Source organism: Ixodes scapularis, unplaced genomic scaffold (assembly GCF_016920785.2).
Source record: "Ixodes scapularis isolate PalLabHiFi unplaced genomic scaffold, ASM1692078v2 PGA_scaffold5__190_contigs__length_132052651, whole genome shotgun sequence".
NCBI lineage: Eukaryota > Metazoa > Arthropoda > Arachnida > Ixodida > Ixodidae > Ixodes > Ixodes scapularis.
The window spans coordinates 101,632,449-101,657,578 of NW_024609880.1; the positions used below are offsets into that span (position 1 = coordinate 101,632,449).

At 46.1% G+C, this 25,130-nt stretch overlaps 1 protein-coding gene across 3 annotated transcripts in view; it reads left to right on the forward strand.

Moving 5' to 3' along the window:
• The window catches only part of LOC8035444 (transformer-2 protein homolog alpha), a 30,871-nt gene extending 18,375 nt beyond the window's left edge, over positions 1-12,496 (forward strand). Inside the window, exons 4-10 of one of the 3 annotated variants that reach the window (XM_029966035.4) lie at positions 1,654-1,668; positions 2,972-3,001; positions 6,531-6,582; positions 8,047-8,175; positions 8,771-8,830; positions 9,420-9,535; positions 11,935-12,496. In XM_029966035.4, the coding sequence (XP_029821895.1) occupies positions 1,654-1,668; positions 2,972-3,001; positions 6,531-6,582; positions 8,047-8,175; positions 8,771-8,830; positions 9,420-9,535; positions 11,935-12,112 (580 nt within the window). In that variant the 3' untranslated portion in view covers positions 12,113-12,496. The remainder of the gene's footprint in view (positions 1-1,653; positions 1,669-2,971; positions 3,002-6,530; positions 6,583-8,046; positions 8,176-8,770; positions 8,831-9,419; positions 9,536-11,934) is intronic. The other 2 variants (XM_029966036.4, XM_029966037.4) reach the window with 2 other exon arrangements.
• Positions 12,497-25,130: the final 12,634 nt, after the last annotated feature.

Genomic DNA, 25,130 nt, shown 5'->3' on the forward strand with positions numbered 1-25,130 from the left:
CGGGCCGGGCGTCATTGGAAAGACCGCAGTTGCCCGCAGCTGGATCTGGCCAGCGGGCTGGGGTTTGGAGACTTCCGTTCTGAAGCTTGGCAGCTGCAAATGTTTGGTTATTAGAGTTGAACCTCTTTGTAACAAACACTGATATAGCAAATTTATCGGATATAGCGAACTAATCACAAAGTTTGGTTGGTCATGCTTTATTTGGGTGGGAGTTCTAGTTATATACCGAAACCGTGAAATCTGACACGCTATCGGTTATAGCGAAGCAATTCCTACTTTTCTTGCGTCACAAAATACTATGAAGGTTATTAAAAAGCAGAAAAAATACAAAAAGATATTTCTAAATGAAAAATTCCGAAAGTTTAGATCACCCGATGTACAAAAATGCGCGTTTCGGGTGTTAGCGCCACCTATGAACCGAGCGAATCACGGCGGTTGCGCCGCAGCTGGACTCTATACGAGGCATCAAGAGCCAGTGAAGACAGGCCAACCACGCCACTCGTAGCGGAGCGGCAAATGGCGTTGAAGCGAAAAGCTGTCTCCCTGGAGACAAAAGTGAAGGTTTTGAGGGCAGTGGACAGCAGTCGGAAGAGAAAAGACATCGCAGTGGACTTTGAGCTTGTACCAAGCACGATATCTACCATCCTGAGTACAAGGCAGATCGAAGACTGCTATGCAAACAACGCCGTCAAGACTGACCGAAAAAGTCTGAGGCCTTGCCTCAACCCGGACGTAGAAGAGGCTCTGTACTCGGATGTTGGGGCGCGAAATTCGCCGGTGTCTGGTCAGGTTCTTCAACCGAATGCAATCAGTCTGGCGTGTCTGTTAGGGCATGATGATGTCAGCGCGAGCAGCAGTTAGCTCCAGCATGGTGGCTGCAGGTGAAGAGGCAACATCCCAAAATCACGTCTTCAAATAAATGGATTGATAAATCTAGCTAACGTTGTTTCTCGTGTTGCAAATTGATATCCTCATGCTCTGATCTTTATTTTAATGCTGCTTAGTGACAGGTAAGGATCTCGTGGTCTGCAATAGCACGTTTTAATATCTTAGTGTTTTGTACGTGCTTGCACGGGTTGATTGTGGGAACGGTTGCGTCAATTTTTGTGTGTACTTTTATAATGAATATCGCATATAGCAAGCAAATTTCTGCTTACGATGCTAGTTCGTTATAACAGGGTTTGACTGTATGTGCAGTCTTTAAATCATTCAAGAAACTAACAAAAGGAGAAGATCGCTGGAACCGCTCAATCTTTGGAACCTTTATCTCTCAAGCTTGATGTGAACCTTTATCTCTCAAGCTTGATGTAGTTTTCGCAGACTCGATGGTGATGTTGTAAAGCGGTGCAGAAGCCTCTGAACCTCGTAACAATGATGTGCACAGTATGAACCGTGCGGCTCGTAGCTGTGCATCAATGGGCGGCTCAGACCTGCTAAAAACAATGCTCAAACTTGGGAAAACACTTTGTGGCAGGGAGGTTTGGTGAAATTTGGGAGCTTGGGGGGAACGCACAAGAGCACTTCTGGGGTTCCCACTTTGAGAACCCACGTGTTGGGTGTTTGTGGCGACCGTTTTTGAGGCTGTCTCGTTGCCGGCTTGGCAATCCAAGTCTACTTTTCCTGACGTTTTCTTTTTTTCCTGTTTGGTTGCAGCTCCCGTGGCAGGAGGTGAGTGAAGCCCTCCTGATGATGCCTCTGTCTCTAAGACCGTCGGCGCCCTGCAAAATGCAGCCTTTAGCGGCATGTCTATTTTGGGTGGTGGGCGCGCGTGCTCCGATGTCGCAGGATTGTCATGTCAAGTAATATTTGTCGTGTACGTTCTCGACGGTACAGTACTGTGGAAGTTGTGACCGTGCATGACGTGGTTTGCATGTTGCAGCTCCGATCTGTCTGGCCGAGTAGCTGACATTTGCCCCGGCTGCACGGTGTCCACTTGGTGTCGTGTTAAGATTTTTGTCCTTCAAAACGTTTTTTTTTTTTGGAGTAATTTGTGTGCTTTTTAAGAGATTTTACCTATTGCCAGGAACCAGGTCCTCGTCTTGCAACCCAGGGAGACGAGTTCGGCATGAAGTAATTGATTGCACGGCGCACCATGCTTCTGACACTCGCTGCTTTTGGTAATCTCGTGGTTTTCAACACTTGTGCTCGACCAAGATGTTATCTCCTCGTTGGAGAGGTTCTTGTTAGGTCAGACCTGAACACCTCCCCTTCCCCTTGTGCATAATTGTTGGGTAAGTTCTAAAGGTTCACGGAAGATTTGCACTGCATTCAACGTTTGCACTGCAAATGTTTTGACCGTAGGGTTTAGTCTCTTTATGTACTGTTACGTTATAAAACATTACGTTCGGTTTGTCAAGCATCTTAGCTGGGAGTGAGAGCTGGCAGACCAATAACAAGGACCAAGCGCAGCACTTGGCTCTTTATATTCATGTGTCATGTGGGGCCTTTCTGCCTCAATTGTGCAGCTTGTCTAGGATCGTGTATCTTAAATAGGCCAGGCCTCCCTGCATGCGAGCACAAATGCTGCAAACATTTTTCACGAGCTTGATACCGACTCGCCAGCACATTTTTTCAGTCCAAATAGTATGGCAATCATTGCTCCTAAATTAAATTAATTTCTTTGGCTAGTTCTTGGCTGCCTTATGTATCATAACCTATCTAGCTCGCCACACGAGGCATTCTGTTTGATATTAGTTTTCTTAGTTTATCGTCTATATAGAAAACTGGCAGTACAGTGTGCGAGACCAAGTGCCGGTAGATTGTGAGTTTTTTTTTTTTGCACATGATGTACTGGACTGTTTATAAGAGTCGAGGCCACAGAGGGTACAGGGGGAGTTGAACTATGTTTTCGAAAGCATGTCCCCCTCTTGGGTTTGGTGAACGTCCGCCGGTCGTTCGTTAGGCTTCCTGTTTGGGTTGCCTGTAAAAGGTTAATTGGCAAAGTGTATGTACATTGAAATTTTGGTTCCAGAAACATGACTGAAGATGGCTCCCAACATGGGTGAGGGCTAGTTTTCCTTCAAGTGTTTTTACTGCATTCACCATGGGGAACAAAAAAAAAAAAATACTCCAAGTGCTTGCTGGGGTTTATGTGCCCAGGCGTACTGCAGTGTGATGCATGCATCTTTTGGATGTCCGTTGGGCATTGAAGGGACCCCCATGTTTTCTTTAACGGTGTTTTTTTGTTTCGGTTGTCTACTTGCCCCTTTGGGTTATCATGTGACACTTTTTATTAGTGTGTGAAACATGTTGTGGCTTATTTCTTCCTGACAGTTCTGTGTTCATTTGAGTTAGGGGTGACTTTTATGGGTTGATGTAGCCACAGACTGGCTCTCTTTTTCTATGTTTGTTGCCTAAAGCCTTTTTCACGGCGATTTATTGAAGTGAGTTGTAGCTGGCAGGGGGGGGGGAGGTCTCTGGTCATTTGGTCTCCATTCCACCTTAGCCTGGTAGTCCATCTTTTTCGTATGCCTTTTAGCTAGATGTCAGGTTTTTTGTATATGCTAAAACATCTAGGAGTTAGAACACTCTTGTTGCGAGCAAGCTCTTTAGGTGATTGTTGTAGCCATAGTACCATTATACCAAACTGTAGGCCGTTGCTTTCTGGTCCGAGGGGAATCGTTGACCGTAATTAGGCGTCTGATCTTGGGAAAGGGAAGTAGGTTGTTAAACCCAGCTGGAGTCCAAAACACTTGTAGGTCCCAGAATTAACTGCTATTGTCTGTTCTGGGACTGCTCCCCTCATATCAGCCATCCTTCACTCTTGTTTGGGTGACCTAGTATTTAATATCGTGAAAGTAAACAAGCGGCTGGCATTTTCGCATGATACCCCAATGCTGAGACATGCGAGGAAGTTGTGTCCAGTAGTGTTGGCATGATGTACATAAATAAGCAGTTTCATGTTATTTGTTGTTTGTTCAGAAGCTATCTCTCGCATGGAAACCGGGGGGCAGTTGGTTCTGCAATCTTGGTCAATACTTCGCTGCCAAGTTTATATGAAAACCCTTTGCAAAGGCGAAGGAAAAATGGGACATATACATGGAAGTACTTACTTGTGTATATCTTGTTTTGCCTCTGTGTAGGTTTTTGTACAGGCTTGGGAGTACAACATGGGTACTGAATTCATGAGAAGCATTCATAGGAGTTGCAACCAGGGCTGTACCCAGAAAAAAAATTTCGGGGGGGGGGGGGGGGGGGGGGGGGGGTTTGGGCCGTACCCAGAAAAAAATTTCGGGGGGGGGGGGGGGGGGGTCAGAACCCCCTAACCCCCCCTCTGGTTACGGCCCTGGTTGCAACAGATGCCGGTAGATCCCAGTGTGCCTAAGCTTTCTGCATGGACAAAAATAACAGACTGGCCGACTGGCAAGGAGGCAATAACTTACTTCAGCACGCTGGTGATTTGAAAACTTTATTTAAACCTGTTGAGGTTCCCAAATGGATTCTATGCCACCCCGTACATACTTGCACTACCTTGAAAAGCGATTACAGGAGCTTGGCTTCATCTGGGCTCCTTTGCTCGAAGCACTAACCACGGCTAAAGTTAGCTGCGGTACCTAGGAGAGGGATTTTGAAATCACGTGACTGGCTCGGTAGGGATACATGGCGGTGCCCCGGTGAGTGAGCGCCGCTCGCTTTGGAACTATGTTGTAGCTGCAACATTGGGCGTTAGTCAGCAACAAATGGTGCAGGAGGCTTTCGCTGTGCCTTATCGCACTTAAATCGCAAAGCGTGAGCAATGAGCTCGCTGCATTTTTTAGATATGTCTTTCGATTCTGGCCATTCCTAAGTCTACATGGACGCAATAATTCTTGGCATGGCAACGTCTTTGGAAAAGCTTTGGCTCAATCGGCCGGGTATTGATAGCACACAAAAACAGACATCGTCCCAGTAGGTCTTTTTCTAAATTTCCCAAGCACTGAGGTGCATGCTAAGATTGTAGTCACACGCTGCACGTGCTGGCATCTGCAGTAGTAATTGTTCTAAAGCAAGAAAGTCTAAAACAAATTTTGCCTTGCATGGTCGTTCGTCAAAGCCATATTATGATTATTTACTTAGAATCTTTTATAAGAGGAAGACCAGCGCATGCGGACCGTAGAGTTACACTTCCAGCGTTCTTGATGCTTGGGTAATATTGAAAAAGGTCTATTGGGACGCTGTCTGCTTTTATGTGCTGTCAATACCCGGCCGATTGAGTCAAGGCAATCCACTTTCCAAAGACGTTGCCATGCCGAGAATTATCGTTTTCATTTAGGCTTAGGAATGGCCAGGATCTTAAGACTATCTAAAAAATGTGGCGAGGTCATTGCTCATGCTTTGCGATATAAGTGAGGTAAGGCAAAGCGAAAGCGTCCTGCACCATTCGTTGCTGACTAACGCGCCCGATATTGCAGCTACAGCGACATATTAGTTCCAAAGAGAGCGGCGCTCACTCCCCAGGGCAGCGCCCATGTTTCCCCGCATCCCTACCGAGCCCAGTCACATGATTTCAAATTCCCTCTCCTAGGTACTGCCGCTAACTTTAGCCGCAGTTAGTGTTCGAGCAAACAGGCCCTGGTACTCTGTTTTGCTCATGAGATATGGGACAAACCTTTGTGCTCGCACCGCCACCTTTTGCCACACTATGTTAAAGGGATATCGCAACAGAATTTCAACACCCATATTATTGTCTGTCATCCACCTACTGGCCACACCACTGAGACCCCAGTTTTTTGCTTGAAAAAACATCGAGACATTATATAAAAGGATTAAACTGAATGTCCTTACATCAACTTAAATCCAGCGCCACATCGCGGAAATACGGCGGCAAGCTGCGTGCGCGCGAGCCCTGTTGAACTTGTTTTTATCTGGATTTTCCTTTTCTTCTTCGCCTATTCAACTCCTGCAGGGAGCGGGGAGGGGCAGCTAAAATGGCCAGGTTGTGATGCCTTGATGCCACCAAGTTCCAAGGCTCACAACCATGCCAATGCTTTCTTTCACAACCAAGGCTTCATAGAAGCTGGTGGGGTTGAGCTTTGCCACTTTTTGGCGTCAACGCATTACAACCTGACTGTTTTAGTTGCCCCTCCCCGCAGGAGTTGAATAGACGCAGGAGAAAAAAAAAATCCGGTTCGTCCAAGTTTGACAGGTCTTTCGGGCACGCAGCTTGCTGCCGTGCTTCCATGGAGCGGCGCTAGTTTTATGTTCAGAGTGACGTAACAACGTTCAGTTTATTCCTTTAAAACGTTTTGGTATCTTTTTGAGCAAGAAATTGGTGCCTCCGTGGTGCAACCAGAATGCGCTTGATGTTTAGGCAATAAAATGGGTGCGAGAATTTCGTTGTTGTATTCCCCTAATGCGGTGGGGTGTGGCCTGCCACAGTCCTTTAAAAAGTTGGTGTACCTGGGCCCAGTTTTAAAGGAATATTGTAGGATCTTTGTGCTGTATTTGGCTTTGCTGTGTCTGTATGTAAGGTGTTCTTTGGAAAGAGGGGCGATTGTCATGTTGGTTATTCGAGATGGGTGGTTGACACTGGTGGTGCCTCTACTTCGCAGGAGCCACAGTCGTTCTCCCATGTCTAACAGGCGCCGTCACATTGGAAGTCGGGTGAGTGTGTCCTCAGCATCCGCCGATTTATGTACCACAAAGAAAAACTCTGTTAGCAAAACGTTGGAGTGCAGTGCATCGTAAGCTGGTCGCTCCAGTAATTCGAGAGGTGCTCAGTTTCTTGTTGCCAAAGACTGCAGCAGATTTTACGAACCACCCGGCCACCCCAGTGCCGTGAATGTGTTGCGTGACTACACGCTCGGCGCTTTGCTATGCCCAAGATCGGGCGACACTCTCACGGCACTGGATTGGCTCCGATATCTCATAGCATCCTTTGCAGTCCATCATGAGGTGGACAGTAGTCTAACGGGAAATCTTAAGGGGAGTATGGGGTATGGCTGCATTTATTTGTACCGGGATTGGTGCTTTTTTTTTTTTTTTTTTTTTAAAGCCAGGGGCAGTTGTTTAAACATGTAGTAGCATCTCTAACTAGACCGACCATATTTAAATTACTTAGGGAGTGCCATGAAATTAAAATTTGTTCTTGCATATATATTTTTTAAATATAATGACCTTGCTTCTTACTTCAACTCTGACTGTGGCAAAGGCTAAGAGTCTCAGCTCTTTCCTAGAGTGTACCGTAGCATCTTCAAAACAGCAATTAAATGAATAGCTAGCATTACCTTTCGTAAGAGTGGAACCCCTTGTACTGGCCCCTGTTCACCTTTTCTGTAGCAGTTGCCACAGAAAAGTTCGAGCAAAAGTTACACATTTGCTCCAACTCACTGATGGCTCTTAAAGGAGTACTCCACCGTTTTTTTCATTGTCTCCGATTTGCTTGAAATTTTGCTAAACTAACCAACAAACATTGCTAAAATAGTGTCCCAAATATTAGGTCAAAATATTGTTTTTTCGCGAAGTTATTGAATTTACAGTTTTGGTGTTCACCATGTTTTTCAAACTGAAAGTCTCTACTGGCAACAACGAAAAAGTGATGTCAGTGGAAGGCAGGGGTTAACTTTTTGGACTACAGAAGTTGTTCCCAACGGATTTGAAGCAGTTTCTTGGTGTCAAATGAGTGCTTTGGAAGCTCGCTCCCGTATCCGCGCTCCAGCACGGAACAAATGATTGGCATATTCTACTTTTTAGACTGCTTGCCCGACTGACAAGCCTGCCTTCCACTGACGTCACGGCACTGAAAAGTGCGCGAATATTTGAATATTGGATTTTGCACCATTTTCATTTGCCGATTTCACAATACCTATTATGAATTTCGCGATGCTAAATAGCATACCGGAAAGGCTAAAGGCCGGGGAGTCAGAAAATATAGTTAGTTGAGGTAGCTCAAAAAATCGGTGGAGTACCCCTTTAAGGAAGGGCTACAAGTGAGGAGAGCACTACAGAAAAATATGCTTGATGTGGGAGAATGTGTCTAAGTGTATTGTTTGTCGTGAGATTCATTTATAAACCGATGTCTAGCTGTCAGTACCCTGACTGCCCTTCTTGTGCCTCTGTGGGCTGCAGGACAACCCCAATGCAAGCCGCTGCCTGGGGGTGTTTGGCCTGAGTCTGTACACGCAGGAGAGGGACCTGAAGGAAGTGTTCTCCAAGTATGGACCCCTCGAGGATGTGCAGGTGGTCTACGACGCTCAGGTGAAATGTCCTTCTTGTCTGGGAGGAGTTGATCGAACAATTGGGCAACCTTTGACAAGTACAAGTGTAGTGGGAACTGTCGTGCCACATACATACGTTATGCCTTGCTTAGAGTTTACTGTGATCCACGACGGTGTGCTGTTTGAGCAGGTGCTGTAGGATGTTCACTGCATAATCTCTAACCTAACCATTGCTTTGTTTTTTTTTGTTTTTTTTTTTGGTATCAGGCTTACCTTTTGTTATCTCTGTTTTCTTGTTTTTATATACTATAAGGGACTTAATTTTTGCAAGAACCCAATTTTTTGAATTTTGCAAATCGCCTACAGTTTACGAAAAATAGGTCCCATGAACAATTCCAGTAAAATGTAAGCACATTGCAATCTATATTGAGATCCCACCGTGTCTCGAAAATTAGAACCTACAAATTATTCCCAAACATAAGCTTTGACCTAAATCATGAAATATTAAGCCCACGAAAAATATGTCGTTTGCAATATTCACATTTAAAGTGCTGAAAACAAATGCTTGGTTTTTGGATGGGACCAAGGCTAGTGACCTAGGCGGTAAACTGTGCCACCTTGACTGGTTTTTTCAGTCTGGTCGATCCCGTGGTTTCTCGTTCGTGTACTTCGAGAACGTCGAGGATGCAAAGGCGGTGAGTGTCATATTGCGGTGTCTGCTGCCTCGAGGCATGTCTTGCTCTTTTTCTTGGCCGGTGTGCGGGGTTCTTCTGGCAGAGACACGCTCACTGATCGTGATTGTCGAGCCCATGATTTTGTGCCTTATAGTCGGAGGACAAGTACCATTTGAAACCTCCCTTCAGTAACAAAAAGGTTTGTTTCTACCGTGGAATACCGGGGGAGTACCCAGCTTACTTTCACTGAAAATTAGACTAATGTAGACATTGGTGCTTGTCTGGTCAGATTGGGCGCTTAACGTATAATTTGCAGAACTCAGAAGTTTGGGAACATTGATAGTGGGCACTTCTGTGGTATTTTATGGTAAGTTGGTCATCAGTCATTGTTTTTTTTTTTTTGCGGGTGGCTAATTCATGAAGCGTGCACATGAAGTGTATAAAGCTTGTCCCGTTTACTTCATGTACCCGTTTCTTTTGCGCTATTTTATGTTTCACTAAGATGAACCAACTAGTCCAGCGACGTACCTTACTAGAAGAAAATGGTGCAACAAAGAAATGGCGTAGTCTTGGGAGGAGCTTCCCTGAGCAAGTGTGTTCCGTGAATTAGGCAAAGGATCGCTGCAACGGGCTGGAGATCGACGGCCGCAAGATCCGTGTGGACTACTCCATCACCCAGCGAGCACACACACCAACTCCGGGGATCTACATGGGCAAGCCGTCCTAGTGAGTGCTCAACACCAGTCACTTATCATTTTCTTTTATTCTTTTGCTCGCACGGCTTGTTCCATTGCCTGGCATCGAGCATTGGGAGACTCTGCAAGCTCTCGCAGTGTACTAGAGGTAAAATCGAGAAAACAAAAAAATGACGAATCGGAGGAAACTGTTGTTAAGCGCCCCACCTGCTGAGTTTGGTTGTTTTTATGCATGTGGTTGTAAGATATAGTTTCCATCCTTTATTCGGCCATGGAACTTTCTTCTTTTTCTCCTCCGGCTTTATTTTAAAGGCACTGCCCAGAGCAGGAAGAAAACTATGTTCTGCTCCGAATGCCGTGTCTCTCAATCAAGCACAAGCGTTTAGTGACTTTGTGATTACGGTGCTCGTCCAGGGCAAGAATAGTGACGAAATCGACTTTCGCAGGCAGACTGGCTGAATAAGTGCCTGTGACAACTTGTGATGCTTTCCAGCCTGATTTCCATCCATATTTTTGCCTGAAACATTCTAAATGCGCGGGTCGTCCAGATTTTCGTAACTGGTGCGAGTTGCAACAATAAAAAATTCTCTAGCTAGTGCTGCGCGTCTTGGTAGTTTAGGTTCTTTGTTGGTCTATACCAAAATGTAATCGACAAAAAAAGCTGCTTGAAGCTCTGTACTCTTTTCACGTATTACGTCCAAGCTGATTAAATTTTTTTGGTGATTATATTTCTATTCCGTTACTAGAGCCTCGCACACTAACTCCCGAGTGTGCGATGCAAAATTAAAATGAGATACCCAGCAACCCGTTGCAGGTGCCCTAAAGTCACTGACGCAAATTTTGAGGAATGTATTTGGAAAAGTATTTGAAGGAGACCAAATACATTTGGTTGTATTTGTATCTTGTACATAAATGCTTTTTTGAAAATGTAATTAGATTTGTAATTAAATACATTTTTGACGAAGTATTTTGTATTTGTATTTCGATACATATTTGCATGTATTTTGCCCATCCCTGGTGAAGTACAATAAATGCAGGGCAATTCAAAGTAAGGGTGCTTTTCAGCACAATCTTTTATTGTGCCCTTCCATCCCTCTGTAGAATGTTTTTTTTTGTTGTTTTTTTTTATTTTAAAGGGTAACTTTTGCCCTGGGGGTAATCAGATGTGCATCATTTATTGTCGGAATTGGCGGCGAATATTGCATAAAGTCAAATGGTCACAGAGTAGTCGTTTTACTCGCTGATAAACTACTTAAACAAATAAACTTATAAAGGCACTTTGAATAGTCTTCTAGCCATCATTACTTCTCGGAGAAATTACCCGATGACGTAGGAAAGGCGGTAGCGCATTTTCACATGACGATACGCCATTTTTTGTTTGGGGTTGACAAAACATATTTTTGTGATACAAATTTAACGAGACCAAATTTGGGGAATGTTCATTGAAGTAGGGAGAAAGGTGTACTTTCCTCGGAAAGTACAAGAAAACCATAAGTACAAGTACATACTCGGATATAACATACCGTATTTACTCGCGTATAGGTCGACCTGTTTTTCAAAAATCGCCTCATCAAAACTGGGGGGTCGACCAATACGCGAATCCCGGTATTATATTTTTCAACTTTTTTTTTTCTTTTTTCGGGGGTCCCGAAGTTAGGGGGTCGACCTATACGACGTATCGACCAATATGCGAGTAAATACGGTACTTAAAGTACAAGTTTTGTTAACCTACTTGAAGTAGTAGAGGGAGTTTCCGAGAAATGATTACCGTGTTTTTTGGCCCGGGTAAATATAATATGCATCGTAGGGAGCTCAAACTCCATGAGAATGTGACGCTGGCAGTTGCAATAGAACGCAAAAGTTTGAGGACGTGACGTTACCTTGATCGAAAGATAATTGAGAAAAAAAATTTCTCTGTGAGCCGACGTCCACCTAAGCCTGATCTCGTTAAAACAGGATATGACACTGTGGGAGAATGTAGCATCTATTTCAATTTAAGAAAACTTCTCAGCAAGAACAAGGATATTGTTTTCTTGCTAGCCGAGAAGTTTTTTTTTTCACTTAATTGAATATCACTGGCACCACAGTGTCATTTCTCGTTTCGACGATACTAGGCTTAGCTGGACGTCGGCTAGTGGAGAAATTTCATTCTTCTCAATTATCTTTTGAACCAGGTGACGTCATGTTCTTAAACTCTCGCGTTCCATCCCAACCGCTGGCGTCACATTTTCACAAAGTTGGAGCTCTCTGTGACACTTCGTTTATTTACCTGAGCCGAAAAAAAACACAGTTCTCGTTTCTTGTGAACTCTCTGCACTTCAAGTATGATGTCTTTAAAGTACTTCCCAACACTGCCGAGAGGCAACGTGTTAACTGTCTCGAAGCAGCAGAGCAGCGTCCTCGAGTGGTCGGTACGTCTGTGTCTTGCAGTGGTGGAGGCTATGGCGAGGGCAGCGGCGGAGGAGGTCGCAGCGGTGGGGGCGGCGGCGGTGGCTACCGGGGTGGCTATCGGGACCGCTCCCCCTCTCCCTACTACAGCCGGGGCAGGCGGGGCTACTCCCGTTCCCGCTCTCGCTCGTACTCGCCCCGGAGGTACGGATACTACTAAGGCGCTCGAAAAAATCGCTCCTCTTTCATCAACCTCCAAACTCCTTTTGCACCCCCTTGTACTGTCCCTGCCACCATGCTTATCATTTCCCAGCAGGAGCAAAAAATGCATCGCAAAACTTTGTAATTTTGAGGAAACTTCAAGTTTTCTTTACGGCTTTTTTTTTCTTTTTTCTTTTTTTTTTTTAGTTGAAGTGTACGGGCACGTCTGTGACAAAAACTAGCCTGGTCCCGACTGTGCAAATAAATGTGCCGTGGTGGGAAGCCCGTCCCCACGCCTTTGTCAGTTTGTGTTTGTTGCGACGCGGCCCTCTCACCGCCGGAGGCACGCATTGTTCTCGTAGCTATGCCTGGCTGCAGCCAATAAACGAGTGTGAGAAAGTGTCACGTGGTTTGTTACTTCGCACCTTTAACCCTGCCTTCCTCTCTTTTTTTTTTAAACCCCCTCAAGGGCTTGGAAGAAGGAAAAGAGTGAAGAGAAGGGAAGATGGGTGTCTTTTGGTGTGTCTGTGAAGTTTGAAGTTGAAGTTTGAAAATGCCAAGAGAGAGAAAACCTAGTCCCCCCGCAGACGGGTCTCCAAGACGTCGGCCGAATCTTAGAAGAGCCGGAAGCGTTTGGTCTCACCCGAGTGCGCGTAGAAGTAGCGGCTGAGCACGTAGCGAAGGGGTCTCGAAGACGACTGCACGTCAGGCGTGGAGAGCGCCGAAGATGCCGGTATGTGTGGCACAATCAAGCGGCGCTGCCACCACGATTTACAACGCCGCTGCATGGGCCACTCTCGTAGTTTAAAAGAGGCGTCTGGTGTAGGGCTCTTCGGGTTTGGGAAGGGGGTTTCTTGTTCCTCTGTCTGCACAAGCAGCTGAGGGTGTGGGAGGCCCCCTTTAATATGGGTCTTCTTCAAGGCAGCTGCGCACCAACCTGAAGTGTGCGTTTGACCATCTTGCAGCCACAGGTAAGTCTAAGTGAGGGAGCCTGTGTTTTGGATGGGAGTTAAACTGGGTTGTAAAAAAAAACACTTAAGAGTTGGGTTTTATTTGTGGGGTTGGTATAATTGGGCTTTGTTTAAGGAGCTTATATTGAAAAAGCTTATGTATTTTAGATTTCCTTGCGTATTAGCTGCTGATGTTGACATTGTGGCACCAGGTTATGTTCAGTGCTGTTAAGGCCTGATTCAGACAGTTGTTGGTTGCATTCTGTGCAACCAAAAACCACAGCAACAGGTCACCAGAACGAGGGTTTGCTTTGCACAATATGATAATCAATGCAAGAAATGGTTTTGTGAAGCAATCCTGAGTCACGGTAGCCTGTTTGCGTTGCTGTAATTTTGCTTGTTCTGTATGCAACCGATGGATCCGTGTCAACTTGCCAAAAGTCTGCTTAGCACAGTTATTCATTCATGGAAATACATGCCTTATTCTTGCTATGCAAAACTAGATTTTGGTGATTTGGAATGGTGTGGTCATAACTGTGTTGACGTCTTAATCACTTGTACTTTTTCAATTTCTCTTGAAGGCTTGGAAGCTTTCCACTATTTGGTAGCTCCTGTCGAACCCTAGCTTTTGATATTTTTGTTTAATCCAGCCTGCTGTTGGTGGTTTTTTACCATTTCCTCTGGTTGTAAGGGAACTCTTCTGTGAATTGGGTTGAACTATAGTTTGGTTTCATCTTTATTGAAGCCAGTCCAAGAAGAATTTGGAAAACAGTCGGTTCGGAAGGTTTTTTTCTGTGGTAACTCGTTTCCAATAATTGTGGGTAAGTATTGCCTTTCGAAAGGTATGGAAGTTTCTGAGGGTTTCGTGCAGCTTCTGGTGAAAATCAAGCTGCTTGAGGACATCTGTGCTGCCGGTCTGCTAGTTCCATACAATGATCATAGCCCCACCCCTGCCCGTTTCAATCTGGATGAGCATCGTACCGGCGTGCGGTCGTGTATCACTACTGCGTGATGCACGTTAAAGACCCCAGGCTAGCGGCTGTACCGCACTGGCTAAATTTCTCATCTACAGCTGGGAGACTCGTCGCTCCTGTGAGGCAGACCAAGTTCTAGGCTGTATAAACACACACAGAACCCAATTTTTTTTACAATGATCATGACGTCCAATGATCATGACATTTTGTTGAGTTTCGGTACCTAGAGAGAGAGGTGTAGGTTTTGAAGTCCAACGGGTCTCCACTCTACGTAACCATGTAAGTGTCGCCCAAAGCTGCGGCTGCTTTGCCCCGTAAAGTCTGAATAGTTTTTTTTTTTTACTAGTTGTGCATTTCAAGTCTCGTTATGGCTTGCCGATTGGCTCTCAATAAAGTGCTTTAATAAAATTTGAATCCTGGTTGTGCCTTGCTTGCAGTCTTCAGATCCGTAATATGACGACAGGAGTGTTTAATAACACTACTAAACATGGCACTTCTGGGCCACAAAAATCTTTTGTGGGGCAATTCTAGTTGAATGTTATGGGAAGTTTGTGCATACACAGTGAATTTGCTTGGTGTGTGCCTTCATACAAACTGGTGGCTCCTTCAGTGTCTACTTGTAGGCTGGTTCAAGTCCTATGCAGGAGCCTGTACACAGCATGTACTGGATTATTTTGGGAAGCATGTAGTATATAAAATGATCTCATTGTGAAGTCCCGACAGGCAGCCAATGTGAGTGTTAAAAAGTGGGAGATACAGTAAAGCATTATACAGGTTTGGAGTCGCTCCTGCGAGAAGTGCATCGCTCGGGAAAATGGTTGATTTCAAGGGCTGGGAACAGATAGACTAATTATAAAAGAGACGACAAATAAATGTAGGTGAGAACTTCAAATCAAATGTTAGACTAAAAGAAACAAACGAAATTGGATGAATACATATACTTCAGTTTGAAATTAGATAATTGGCTAATTATGACGCGGCAATTTCGACCATGGACACCTGCCAAGCATAAATCAAAGGGAATGGAAACTGGCATATTCGCACAGTGCTAAAGATTATTGTGAATGATAAAATATGCTGACATAATGTGCATAATGCAAGGGAATTTTGACAGTTATCAAACCTGAACCTGTGATAATAACGATGCTCAGTCGTAGAGAGGGAATCCCGTTGCAGTGTGGTTTCTCTTTCTGGTATCTGCGCATTTGAAGTGCATTGCAACACCATTTTTTTTTAGTACATAAAGGACATTTCAGAACGTGTGAGGAGACACTTTGCCATGTGAAGTGAAAGAAGTCAGTCATTTCAACTTCTGTTTGGATATTCGCCAAGGTCCCGTTTGCTCGAAGCTGGTGAACTTTAACCTGGGCAGAAAGTTAACCGCTTTTCCCTGTGAGGAAGATTTAGGTCATGTGAGTGGCAAGGTAGGGACGGCGGGCTAAATGGTGGTGCCCCTTCCAATGAGCCTTTGCTCACTTTTCTAACACTGAACTTTGTTCACTTTTCTAACACTGAACTTTGTTGTCCTCTTTCGGTGGGAAATTTCAACTAGGCTTGTCTTGACTTCAGACAGCAAAGCATTGGATACAGGTCTACCTTACCAAAATTCAAGCCTTGGACACAGGTTGTTTCGGTTCTACCTTGCCCAATATTTGCACTACGAGCAACAAATGCTGCGCTGCGTTGGGAAAACCCGGCAGCATACATGCTCGGGTCCCCCTTTTTCAGAAAGTCTTCCATGAAAGCCACTTTTATTCGCTAGAACCAGTAGGTGACACGAGCTGCCACGCCATAGTTAAACGCCGAGTTATCGCATATCCAACCCTCATCAAACTTGGCTAGGTACTTGTACGTACATGGTAGGGCAGGGCGGTCTTCGGAGCAACCAGGCCAGGCATACATCACAGCGTTTCTCCTCTGCTTTTCTGTGACCTCGGTGCTTGTCAGCAGGGTGTCGAACCGAAATGTTTTTCGTTCCGGTTTTTGTTGCGGTTCAGCTCCGGTTCAAATCCGGAGTAAAAAAAATAAAGGTTCGAACCGGTTCGTACGCATATGCTACAAGAGCAATTGACGGCAGAAAAAGATAAACTATGCACATTTTCTAACCGTGTTACATATAAAAAGCCAAGTCTGTCATTACTGTGTGGAAGGAACGAGCTAGTGCTGGAGCACTTCGGGACGTGGGACAATGTCGGGCAGCTGACCCAAGAAGCAGGACATCGTCAAGCATATCCGGAGAAAGACGGCACCTCTGAGACGATAAAATGAACTTCAGTGCAGAAAAGGCCCTCTCCACCCTCACCTGGGTCGCAGGCACTCCCAGGGCTACTTGCGCCAATACGTAGAGTTCTTCATGGCATTCCCTTCTCTCCGCCCAAAATTGCAACACGCTAGTGTCCCTTGAAAGCCGCGGCTACTTGTCTAGCATGTACTATTTGAGCGTGTTGGTTCGTTTTAAACATTTAGAAAGTGGAGACATAAGGGAGATTGTCCTGTCTGTATTGTCCCTTATGTGTCTCCACTTTCTAATTGTCTAGCATTTTTAGGAGGCATGCTACAAGTAGGCTACTGGTACCTCGAAAGTGCACGCCAGCCTCAACCTCTCTTTTCCTTGAGGAGCACTTGCAGGATGTCTTGGGGATCATCTGGAGCCGCCGCCGTTTCAGAAAGGGTATAATCTTGTATTGCAGAGCTGTGACTCGCCTCCAAGTCTTTTGCAAATGCAACGTGGCCCGGTACTTTTGCTCAGGGGCGAGAAGGCGGTTGCAAAGAGTCATGTATACTGCTGCATAGAAGACATCCGTGTCAAGAGGTTCCCTGTTTTTCATTGACTGGACCAAAGCATTTGCTAACGGCGACGATATCTTGGAAGTGTCCATGGAACATCTCAGCCATGTTCAGTAGAAATCTACAGTGAGCTGTTCCTTCTGCAATGTCTTCATCGTCACTTCTGACGGGCGAAGGGCGGTAGCGGGGATTCATGTACACTGCTGCACAAAAGACATCCGTCTCAAGAAGTTGTAGCTCCCTGTTTTTCATTGACTGGGCCAAGGCACTTGCTAACGGTGACGATATCTTGGAAGTCTCCATGGAACATCTCAGCCATGCTCCGTAGAAATCTCTGACAGTGAGTTGTTCCTTGTGCAATGTCTTCGTCGCCACTTCTGACGGGCGAAGCGATACTGCGAGCATTTCGACTTCCGCCCATACGCCTTCAGTCAACCTGGAGCTTTCTTATTTTGAGAGGAACCCTCCAGCGAAGCCTCTTAGTTCAAGTGGCCTAGTGACCATATGCTGCGTGGACATCTACCACGCTGGACAATCAAGCACTGGTTTCTTCAACCCTAGCTTCAACCCGAACCAGCCGAATTACCGAGCCGAGGACCTCACAGAAAAGCGAGTAAGAAAGAACACTGGTACAGAGCTCCACGCAAAGGTGGACTGCAGCGAACGCTAGCAGCTCGCCTAGCATATCCAGTGCTAAGAGCCTATTTTCCCGGCTGAGCAGCGATGCGCGGAACGTCCTCTTTGTACGATCGGAGGATTTTGAGGATGGCTCGTAGGAATGGCCGCGGTCCATCTTAGGTTGAAGCTGAGCATAAGCAACGGGAGGCGTCGCGTCTTTGAACGCGCCTGAGAGTCTGGACAGAAGAGCGTCAACTGGCGAGGCGCGTGGGCCGCCCGCCGTTAGTTAAAAAGCAAAACAGGAGAACGCGCGTGGAGGGTGGAAAGGAAGCGATGCTCAGAAGAGCCGTGCTTCTTGATGTTTGTGTCCCTGAGGAGAGAACGTTTTGGTCCTTGCTGTTTCTGCTATTAGAGATCGAAGCTGTTTTGCTGTTTTCTGTAGCTGTAACTGTTGATTGAATCCCCCCTTCCCAGTGCTAGACTTTAATTTCGGCCCGATTATTAAATCCGCTGAGTTATATTGAAAGATTAGAAGCGTCACAGTATGGCAACTAGTGCAGGTTCTAAAAGATCCATCGGCCTTTGTATCGCTTTCTTATCCGATCAGCCGTACAATGAAATCAAGGCGCTCAAAATAAATTGCACACAACTCTACAAAATAAAAGACAAGAAACTCCAAACAGGCTTATTAATTGGTCCCGTACGAATTGGGTATGTTCTAGTGATAAATTTTCTTTGATGAACCATTTACGGTCCTCAAAAAAAGGTTGGAACGAATGTGGGCATTTGTTAAGGAATTACATAAGACCAGAAATCCCGGAGAATTTATAGGTATACTGTGCTCATTACGTTTGAGTTCTCGAGACAAACTTTAAAAATTATGAAGACGGCTGTTACGTGAAAACCTGATAATTGAACGTTACAGAGCTTTCCGCTACGCATTTGTCGCACTTTTTGACTTTCTACATGAACGAAACGCCGCAAAAATAATTTACCAGTCTTGCCCAGGAAAAAGAAAAGAATTATTTCGGTCAGATTCAACTCCGGTTTGCGCGAAAATAATTTGTTTTGTTGCATTTTTTTGTTCATTTTTTAAATTACTGTGTTTTTTGCCGCGCGCTTTTCACGTGACTTGACTTCGCGTATGAACCGAAAACCGCATGGAAAACATAGCGGTTCCGCTCCGGAACGAAAAAGAATTGTTTCGTTCCGGTTGAACTCCGGTTCATGCGGAAATAACGGTTTTTTTCGGTTCACGGTTCGGGTTCGGTTCAATACCCTGCTTGTCAGACTTGACACCGCACGCCACCTGCCAATGGTGTGCCTGTTGCCTCTCCATCTCTTCTGCTGCGCCCTCGTATCCCCTTTGCCGTTACCACGGTGTAGGAAGGCTCTTTAGGTGTAGAAACTCCGCTCTCCGCCGCGACCAGATAATGGGGGATTGTAGTAGACCGTTTCCGGAACCCGTTAAGCACCCGGATAGCGCTCCGTAATCCGCTACAAGACCTTGAACTATGCAGACAACCCAGACAGAACATGCATATTCTGAGGACCACCTCAGAATATCCCTCTCGGAAGTTGGGATATCCCCAGAATTATTGTGGTGGGAGATATATTTCCCCAGGATGTCCGTGGGATATCTAGTCCCCGGTATATCCCTAGAATTTCCTGGGACGTTGTCAGTATTTCCTACGTTTATCTGTGGGATCTCCGTACCAGGTCCGGGTTGTCCTTGGGATATCCCCAGAATATTCGTGGTGGCAGATATACTTCCCTAGGACGTTCGCGGGATATTCAACATATCCCTATGGGTGTTGTCAGCATTTCCTACGTTTATACCTGGGATCTTCGTACCAGACCCTACGGGTTGCCGTCTGTACACTAGGTTTATACGTGGGGCCTTACAGGCAGCTCCAACATACAGCGTGCCAACCTCGTCACGTGCTGGCCAGACTATGGTAATATATTATCTCCGTTGCGTTGACTGGCTGGCACTCGACGCTGTAGGCAGTGGCCTGGATCACACAGCTGTCAGCTGCAAGTCAGGTGTGCACCAATAGAACTCGGCGTCGCAGTTCGCCAGCTGTGTTTTTACCTAAAGATACATCTTCCACAGTGACTATGAGCTTGGCAACAATAAAATTTCATGCGAGTGAGGTATCTGAGCCAACCTGTAGGGCTGAGCTCGAAGAAAGCTGTTCAGTAAAGACATGGGCACATGTTAGCACCAAAAGCATTGAATACTTTATATCAGAACAAGATTTCTCTAATAAATGGTTGCTTAACATTCCAAAAATAAAAATATCACATAATATACCAGGCGTCAAAACCAAAGTTGTACTCTGAAATGACTTGTAAAAATTAGTGATCTTATGTATTGCAAAGAAACTTTCCTCTAATATGTTGTTTACTGGTTAGATATATTACCATTAAAATTTACAAGTTTCAACTACGACTATGAAGGAAATTAAAGTTATAAAAATGAAATTTTTAAGGACTTAGCGGTATCTCTCGCGAACAGTTAAAAAAATGGCCATGTTTGCTTACCTTTTACAGAGATGGCCCTACCAGTCCGATAAGTACCTAATGCGTTGTTTTCACTTCATGTTTCAGAAGGAGATATTTGTCAGAATTAAGTTCTTGGCATGAGTTTTCAATTAGGTTAGACAGGCACACGAAGAACGTAATTCTGACAGGTATCTCCCGCAGGTACACAAAGTTAGAAACACGTGCGTGGCGCTTGTTGGACTGGTGGTGACTTCTCTGCAAAAGGCAAGCAAACAATGCCGTTGTTGGAACTGTTACCACCAACTGCCCCCAAGTTTCTGAAAAAGTAATGAATTTATTTTAAGTTCCTTCAAGTCATAATTAAAACTTCAAATACAATTAAATAATTTGTCCAGTAAACAACATATTTTAGAAAATTTCTCTCGATACATCAAATCGTTGATTTTTACAGGCCGTTTTAGAGTTAACCTTTCTTTTAAGACGCCCGGTCTTTAAAAATGACTAGAACCTTGAAGTCGAATTAGCAGTCCCGCTCCTATTCTTCTGGCTGTCGCTTCTCCATCCGTTCCTTCGCATGGGCCAGCCATGACTTCAGTGCCTTCTCCACCTTGTATTCAGTCGCCCCAAGGCCCTTATTGGCGAGCAGACATTCTGGAACGATAAAGAATGCAAGTGTATTCCAAAGCTGAAGTAGTGCGCGGAAGCCAGCTGTTTTCTTAAATAAGTAACCAAATGCACAGTGTATTTTTCCAGGATTCAAAGCAACTTAACATTGGTTGGCACATTCCAATCATTAATTCTTATACTCCGTTTCATACTTCAATGCAACGCTACTGGCACAAGCGTGTGGCTTCATCTAGCATCCCACTTATGCAAGGGCACGCGAAAGTGCAAGATCAAGCCAGACGCTTGCGCCAGTAGCCTTGACAGCGTTGCGCATTAAGTATGAAACGGAGCATGGGCAGCCACCAAGATAGGCAATAAAAGTATTATTTTATAAAGATCCACTCTGCATCCAGCAAACCTGGGTTGTCTAAAAACCACTGGGCAAGAAAAATCGAAAAGACCGGAATATCTATGATGTCAGTGTAACTAGGCCTTACTGCGAGCATGGGATCAAGAAATAATGTGCTGCTGCAGGTAGCTAGCGTATCTTGAAGCCTCCTGCTGCAGTAGCCACCGACGACTCCTTAGGTCGAGATGTTGTGATTATCAGGCTTCTTAGTTTTAACCCCTTAAAAAACACCATGCAAAGGAAAAAACTTTTTTTTTTTTAAACAAGCTAGATGGAAAAATATTATAAAACGAATTTACAAAGAAAAAAAAATAGAGATATATATTTGGGGCGCAAAACGAATTTGTAGTTGGCGCCAAACTGCCAAATTTGTTTTCCAAAAGTAACCTAAAAGTGCCATATTTTTTTTTATCTTGAATTGGTTGAATTGAACTGGTTGAATTGAACGGGTATAATTCCTCTAGTAATACACAGAAAATGTGAAAAGTTTATTACGCAAAAATCAGCGGAGGCGAAAAAAATATTTGCCAACTAAAACGAGTGCCGCCATCTATGTGAGCACTGCAAAACTACTCGGACGAGCCTTGCTCGTCCGTCGAATTGAGGGCTACCGAAAAAACCACTGGACGAGCTGAGCTCGTCCATTACAGTTTTAGCCAGAAACTGGCCGATGAGCTCAGCTCGTCCAGAGCACTTGAGGGGTTAATATTTTGAACTCCTGAAGGTTTGAGTACACCACTCAATAGTGTGAAGTCAAATTTAGTCAACAAAGCCCAACAGCTGTTGGGCACATTTTGGCAATGGGCTGATCATGTTGAGATTCAACAGTTAAATGGGAAGCTTAACAAGTTAAATATCAATCATAGCAAATTTTTTGAGCTAATTATCACACCACACTCATGCTTGCATATGTGCTGTTGTAAGTAGCGTCACCCCAAAGAAATATTATTCCTTGTCAACTATGCCTCAAATATTAATACCCGTTGATGCAGGAAAGTGTGCAAGCTCACTAGTTCACAGTCCCTGCATAATTTTATCGGAAGAGTAAATCTTCAGATTGAGTTAAATTTTCCAGTTGATTAGCTTTTGCTGTTACTGTGACAAATTTTAGTACATTCGGTGCCCAAACTAGTATAGACATGTTTGCAGTGTTCACCATTAAATTACTCTCAGTCGGTTGCAAGCCTCTATTGTGAGAAGTCAGCAAAGTTACATACCAAGCAGAACTGTCCAGCTCCGAAGGTTACAAAACTTCCTCTTCCCTTTGCCTCCCTGAAAGCTAAATTCAACTGCCACCTCATCTGACATTAGCTTATGAGGAAGGACTGGTGTTCAAGACTGTTTCCTGAAGGCCCATACGCACATCCGCGTTTGAGCGCGGTGCGTTCCGTAGCGGCAAGCGGACGCGTTGCGTTGCGAAGACCGCTTGCGCCAAACTTGTACGCACAGTTGCGTTGACACGCAGTCAACCGCAGTGCGCTATCGTCGCTAGTGGCTCACCAATAGGAAGCGAAATCCAAGGCAACATGGCGGCACACAGCGACAGCGTCGAAATGTTTCGATCTTGGGACGATCTCGCAGGCTTCCCCGACGTTTTGTCAAGCTTGAACCATCGCAGCCTTGGAAACTACAGTCCCCACCGCTCCCCAAAACGGAAAAGCAAGCACTGCGACCGGCGAACCGGATACGTCTCACAGTCGCCGAGTCGGCCGGGTGGGGCGAGCGAACAGGTCACCCCCTCTCCTCTTTCGGCTTCTGATTGGTCGAACGCACCCGAACGCACCGCAACGCTTCGGAAAGTTGAACAAGTCTCTACTCGCTTGCGTCGCGCTACCGAGCGTTGCGGGGAGGCGCGCGTCGCTCCGCAAGCGACCGCGCCTGGCCGCAAGGACTCCGCAACGCACTCAAAAGGCCCATACGCACATTCGCGTTTGAGCGCGGTGCGTTCCGTAGCGGCAAGCGGACGCGTTGCGTTGCGAAGACCGCTTGCGCCAAGCTTGTACGCACAGTTGCGTTGACACGCAGTCAATCGCAGTCAAGAGCCAATAAGAACGCGCTATCGTCGCTAGTGGCTCACCAATAGTAAGCGAAATCCAAGGCAACATGGCGGCGCACGGCGACAGTGTCGATGTTCGATCTTGGGACCACCTCGCCGGCTTCCCCGACGTTTTGCCATCGCAGCCTTGGAAAATACAGCCCCCACCGCCCCCCAAAACGAAAAAGCAAGCACTGCGACCGGCGAACCGGATACGTCTCGCCGAGTCGGCCGGGTGGGGCGAGCGAACACGTCATCCCCTCTCCTCTTTCGGCCTCTGATTGGTCGAACGCGCCCGAACGCACCGCAACGCTTCGGAAAGTTGAGCGAGTCTCTACTCGCTTGCGTCGCGCTACCGAGCGTTGCGGGAAGGCGCGCGTCGCTCTGCAAGCGACCGCGCCTGGCCGCAAGGACTCCGCAACGCACTCAAACGCGTTCAAACGCGAATGTGCGTATGGCCCTAAACGCGTTCAAACGCGAATGTGCGTATGGGCTTTCAAGGCCAGGCCCATACGCACATTCGCGTTCGTGTTCGGTGGCAGCAGAAAAACGTACGCCGGAGCTGGGTCCCTCACTGCCGGACGACCCGTCTGACTCGCCCGCTACCGCAGCCCCACAGTAAACTGCGGGGCCGGAATCGCACACCAAATCGACGGCCGTGCCTGCCAACCGTAGACTCATTTCCACACTTTCCCGTAGTTTCCGCCGAAACGTCGGGGATGTCTTGTGTTAGGCAAGACAGCGCGCGACCGCACCTGTAACTACCACAACCAAACAATGCACCCGGATAACTGAAAACCGCGATCAAGATCGATCACAGGGTTACGCACGAAGCGTTCAGGAACAGTTTATGTGACACTGCGGAACTTATAAAGTAAGAAAAAGTGTGCTTACCTGTCAGCCTTGCCGATTTCAAGACGAAAACGAGTTCTTGTTACTTCTGATGGACTAAATCGCGCCAAATGGTCAAACCGTACAAACTGCGCACGCGCAAAGTTTCCTATAGCCGATACTAGTACCGCCAAGATTTCGTATTCAATTTGAAGCTCTATAATCATTAAAAATGATATTAAAGTACATTTATAGTAATAAGATAGCAGTTAAAATTATTTAATTATTTATATATATTTAAATTTTTCTGGGTTTAGATTCGTATTCTACTGGTTGAATCAGCAGGGGAATCTTACAAACTCTTCCTGGACAGGATATACTGGGGTGCATAATCCGACGGATGTCCCGAGGACGATGACATGTAACATGATCTCCCACACATGCCCGCTACAGGATATCCTGAGGATTGCAGTCCCAGGGATATCCCCAGAATTAGTTCCTCCCGGCCGGGACATCGGGATATTATGGGGATATCCTCAGGACTTTGTGTTCTGTCTGGGAAGGCTTGCGGGGCGCATGCGCAGCTGCGGCGTTATCTTCACGGATACTGTAGCGGAGAAAAACTGTCTACTACAATTCCCTAATGACACCCCGCGCGCTTCGCTTCACGGAGCCACCTTCAGATGGCGCCGTAAGTTTCAGGCCATCCGGCAGCGCACCGGGCCGCCTGTGCTACCCAGAGGTCGGCATTTTAGGCCGCCCTCACTCACCTTCACCCTCACAGCCACACTCACCTAAGCCCCTCACTCACCCTCACCCTCACAGCTACACTCACCTTCAGCCCCTCACTCACAGTCACGCTCACCTTCAGCCCTTCACTCACCCTCACTGAACCTCACGCCCCTCACCTCCCTCACGGCCCTCACTCACTCATGGCCCTCACGCCACTCACCGCCCTCACGCCACTCACCGCCCTCACGGCCCTCACCGTCCTCACGGTCCTCACCACCCTCACCGCCCTCACGCACTCATAACCCTCACGCCACTCACCGACCTCACCGCCCTCACGCCACTCACCGCCCTCACGCCCCTCACCGCCCTTGCGGCCCTCACACCCCTCACGCACTCATGGCCCTCACGCCACTCAGGCCAGCTTCAGATGGGGCAATTTCGCCCAGAAACTTTACGTCACAACACCAGCAACACGGGCCGCCCGCGATCACACGCAGCAACCAATTGCTGCAATTTGCCATCATCATCATAAAATTTTATTTTTCTTGCACTATTTAGACACAATTACGCGTTATAAACGTGTTTTT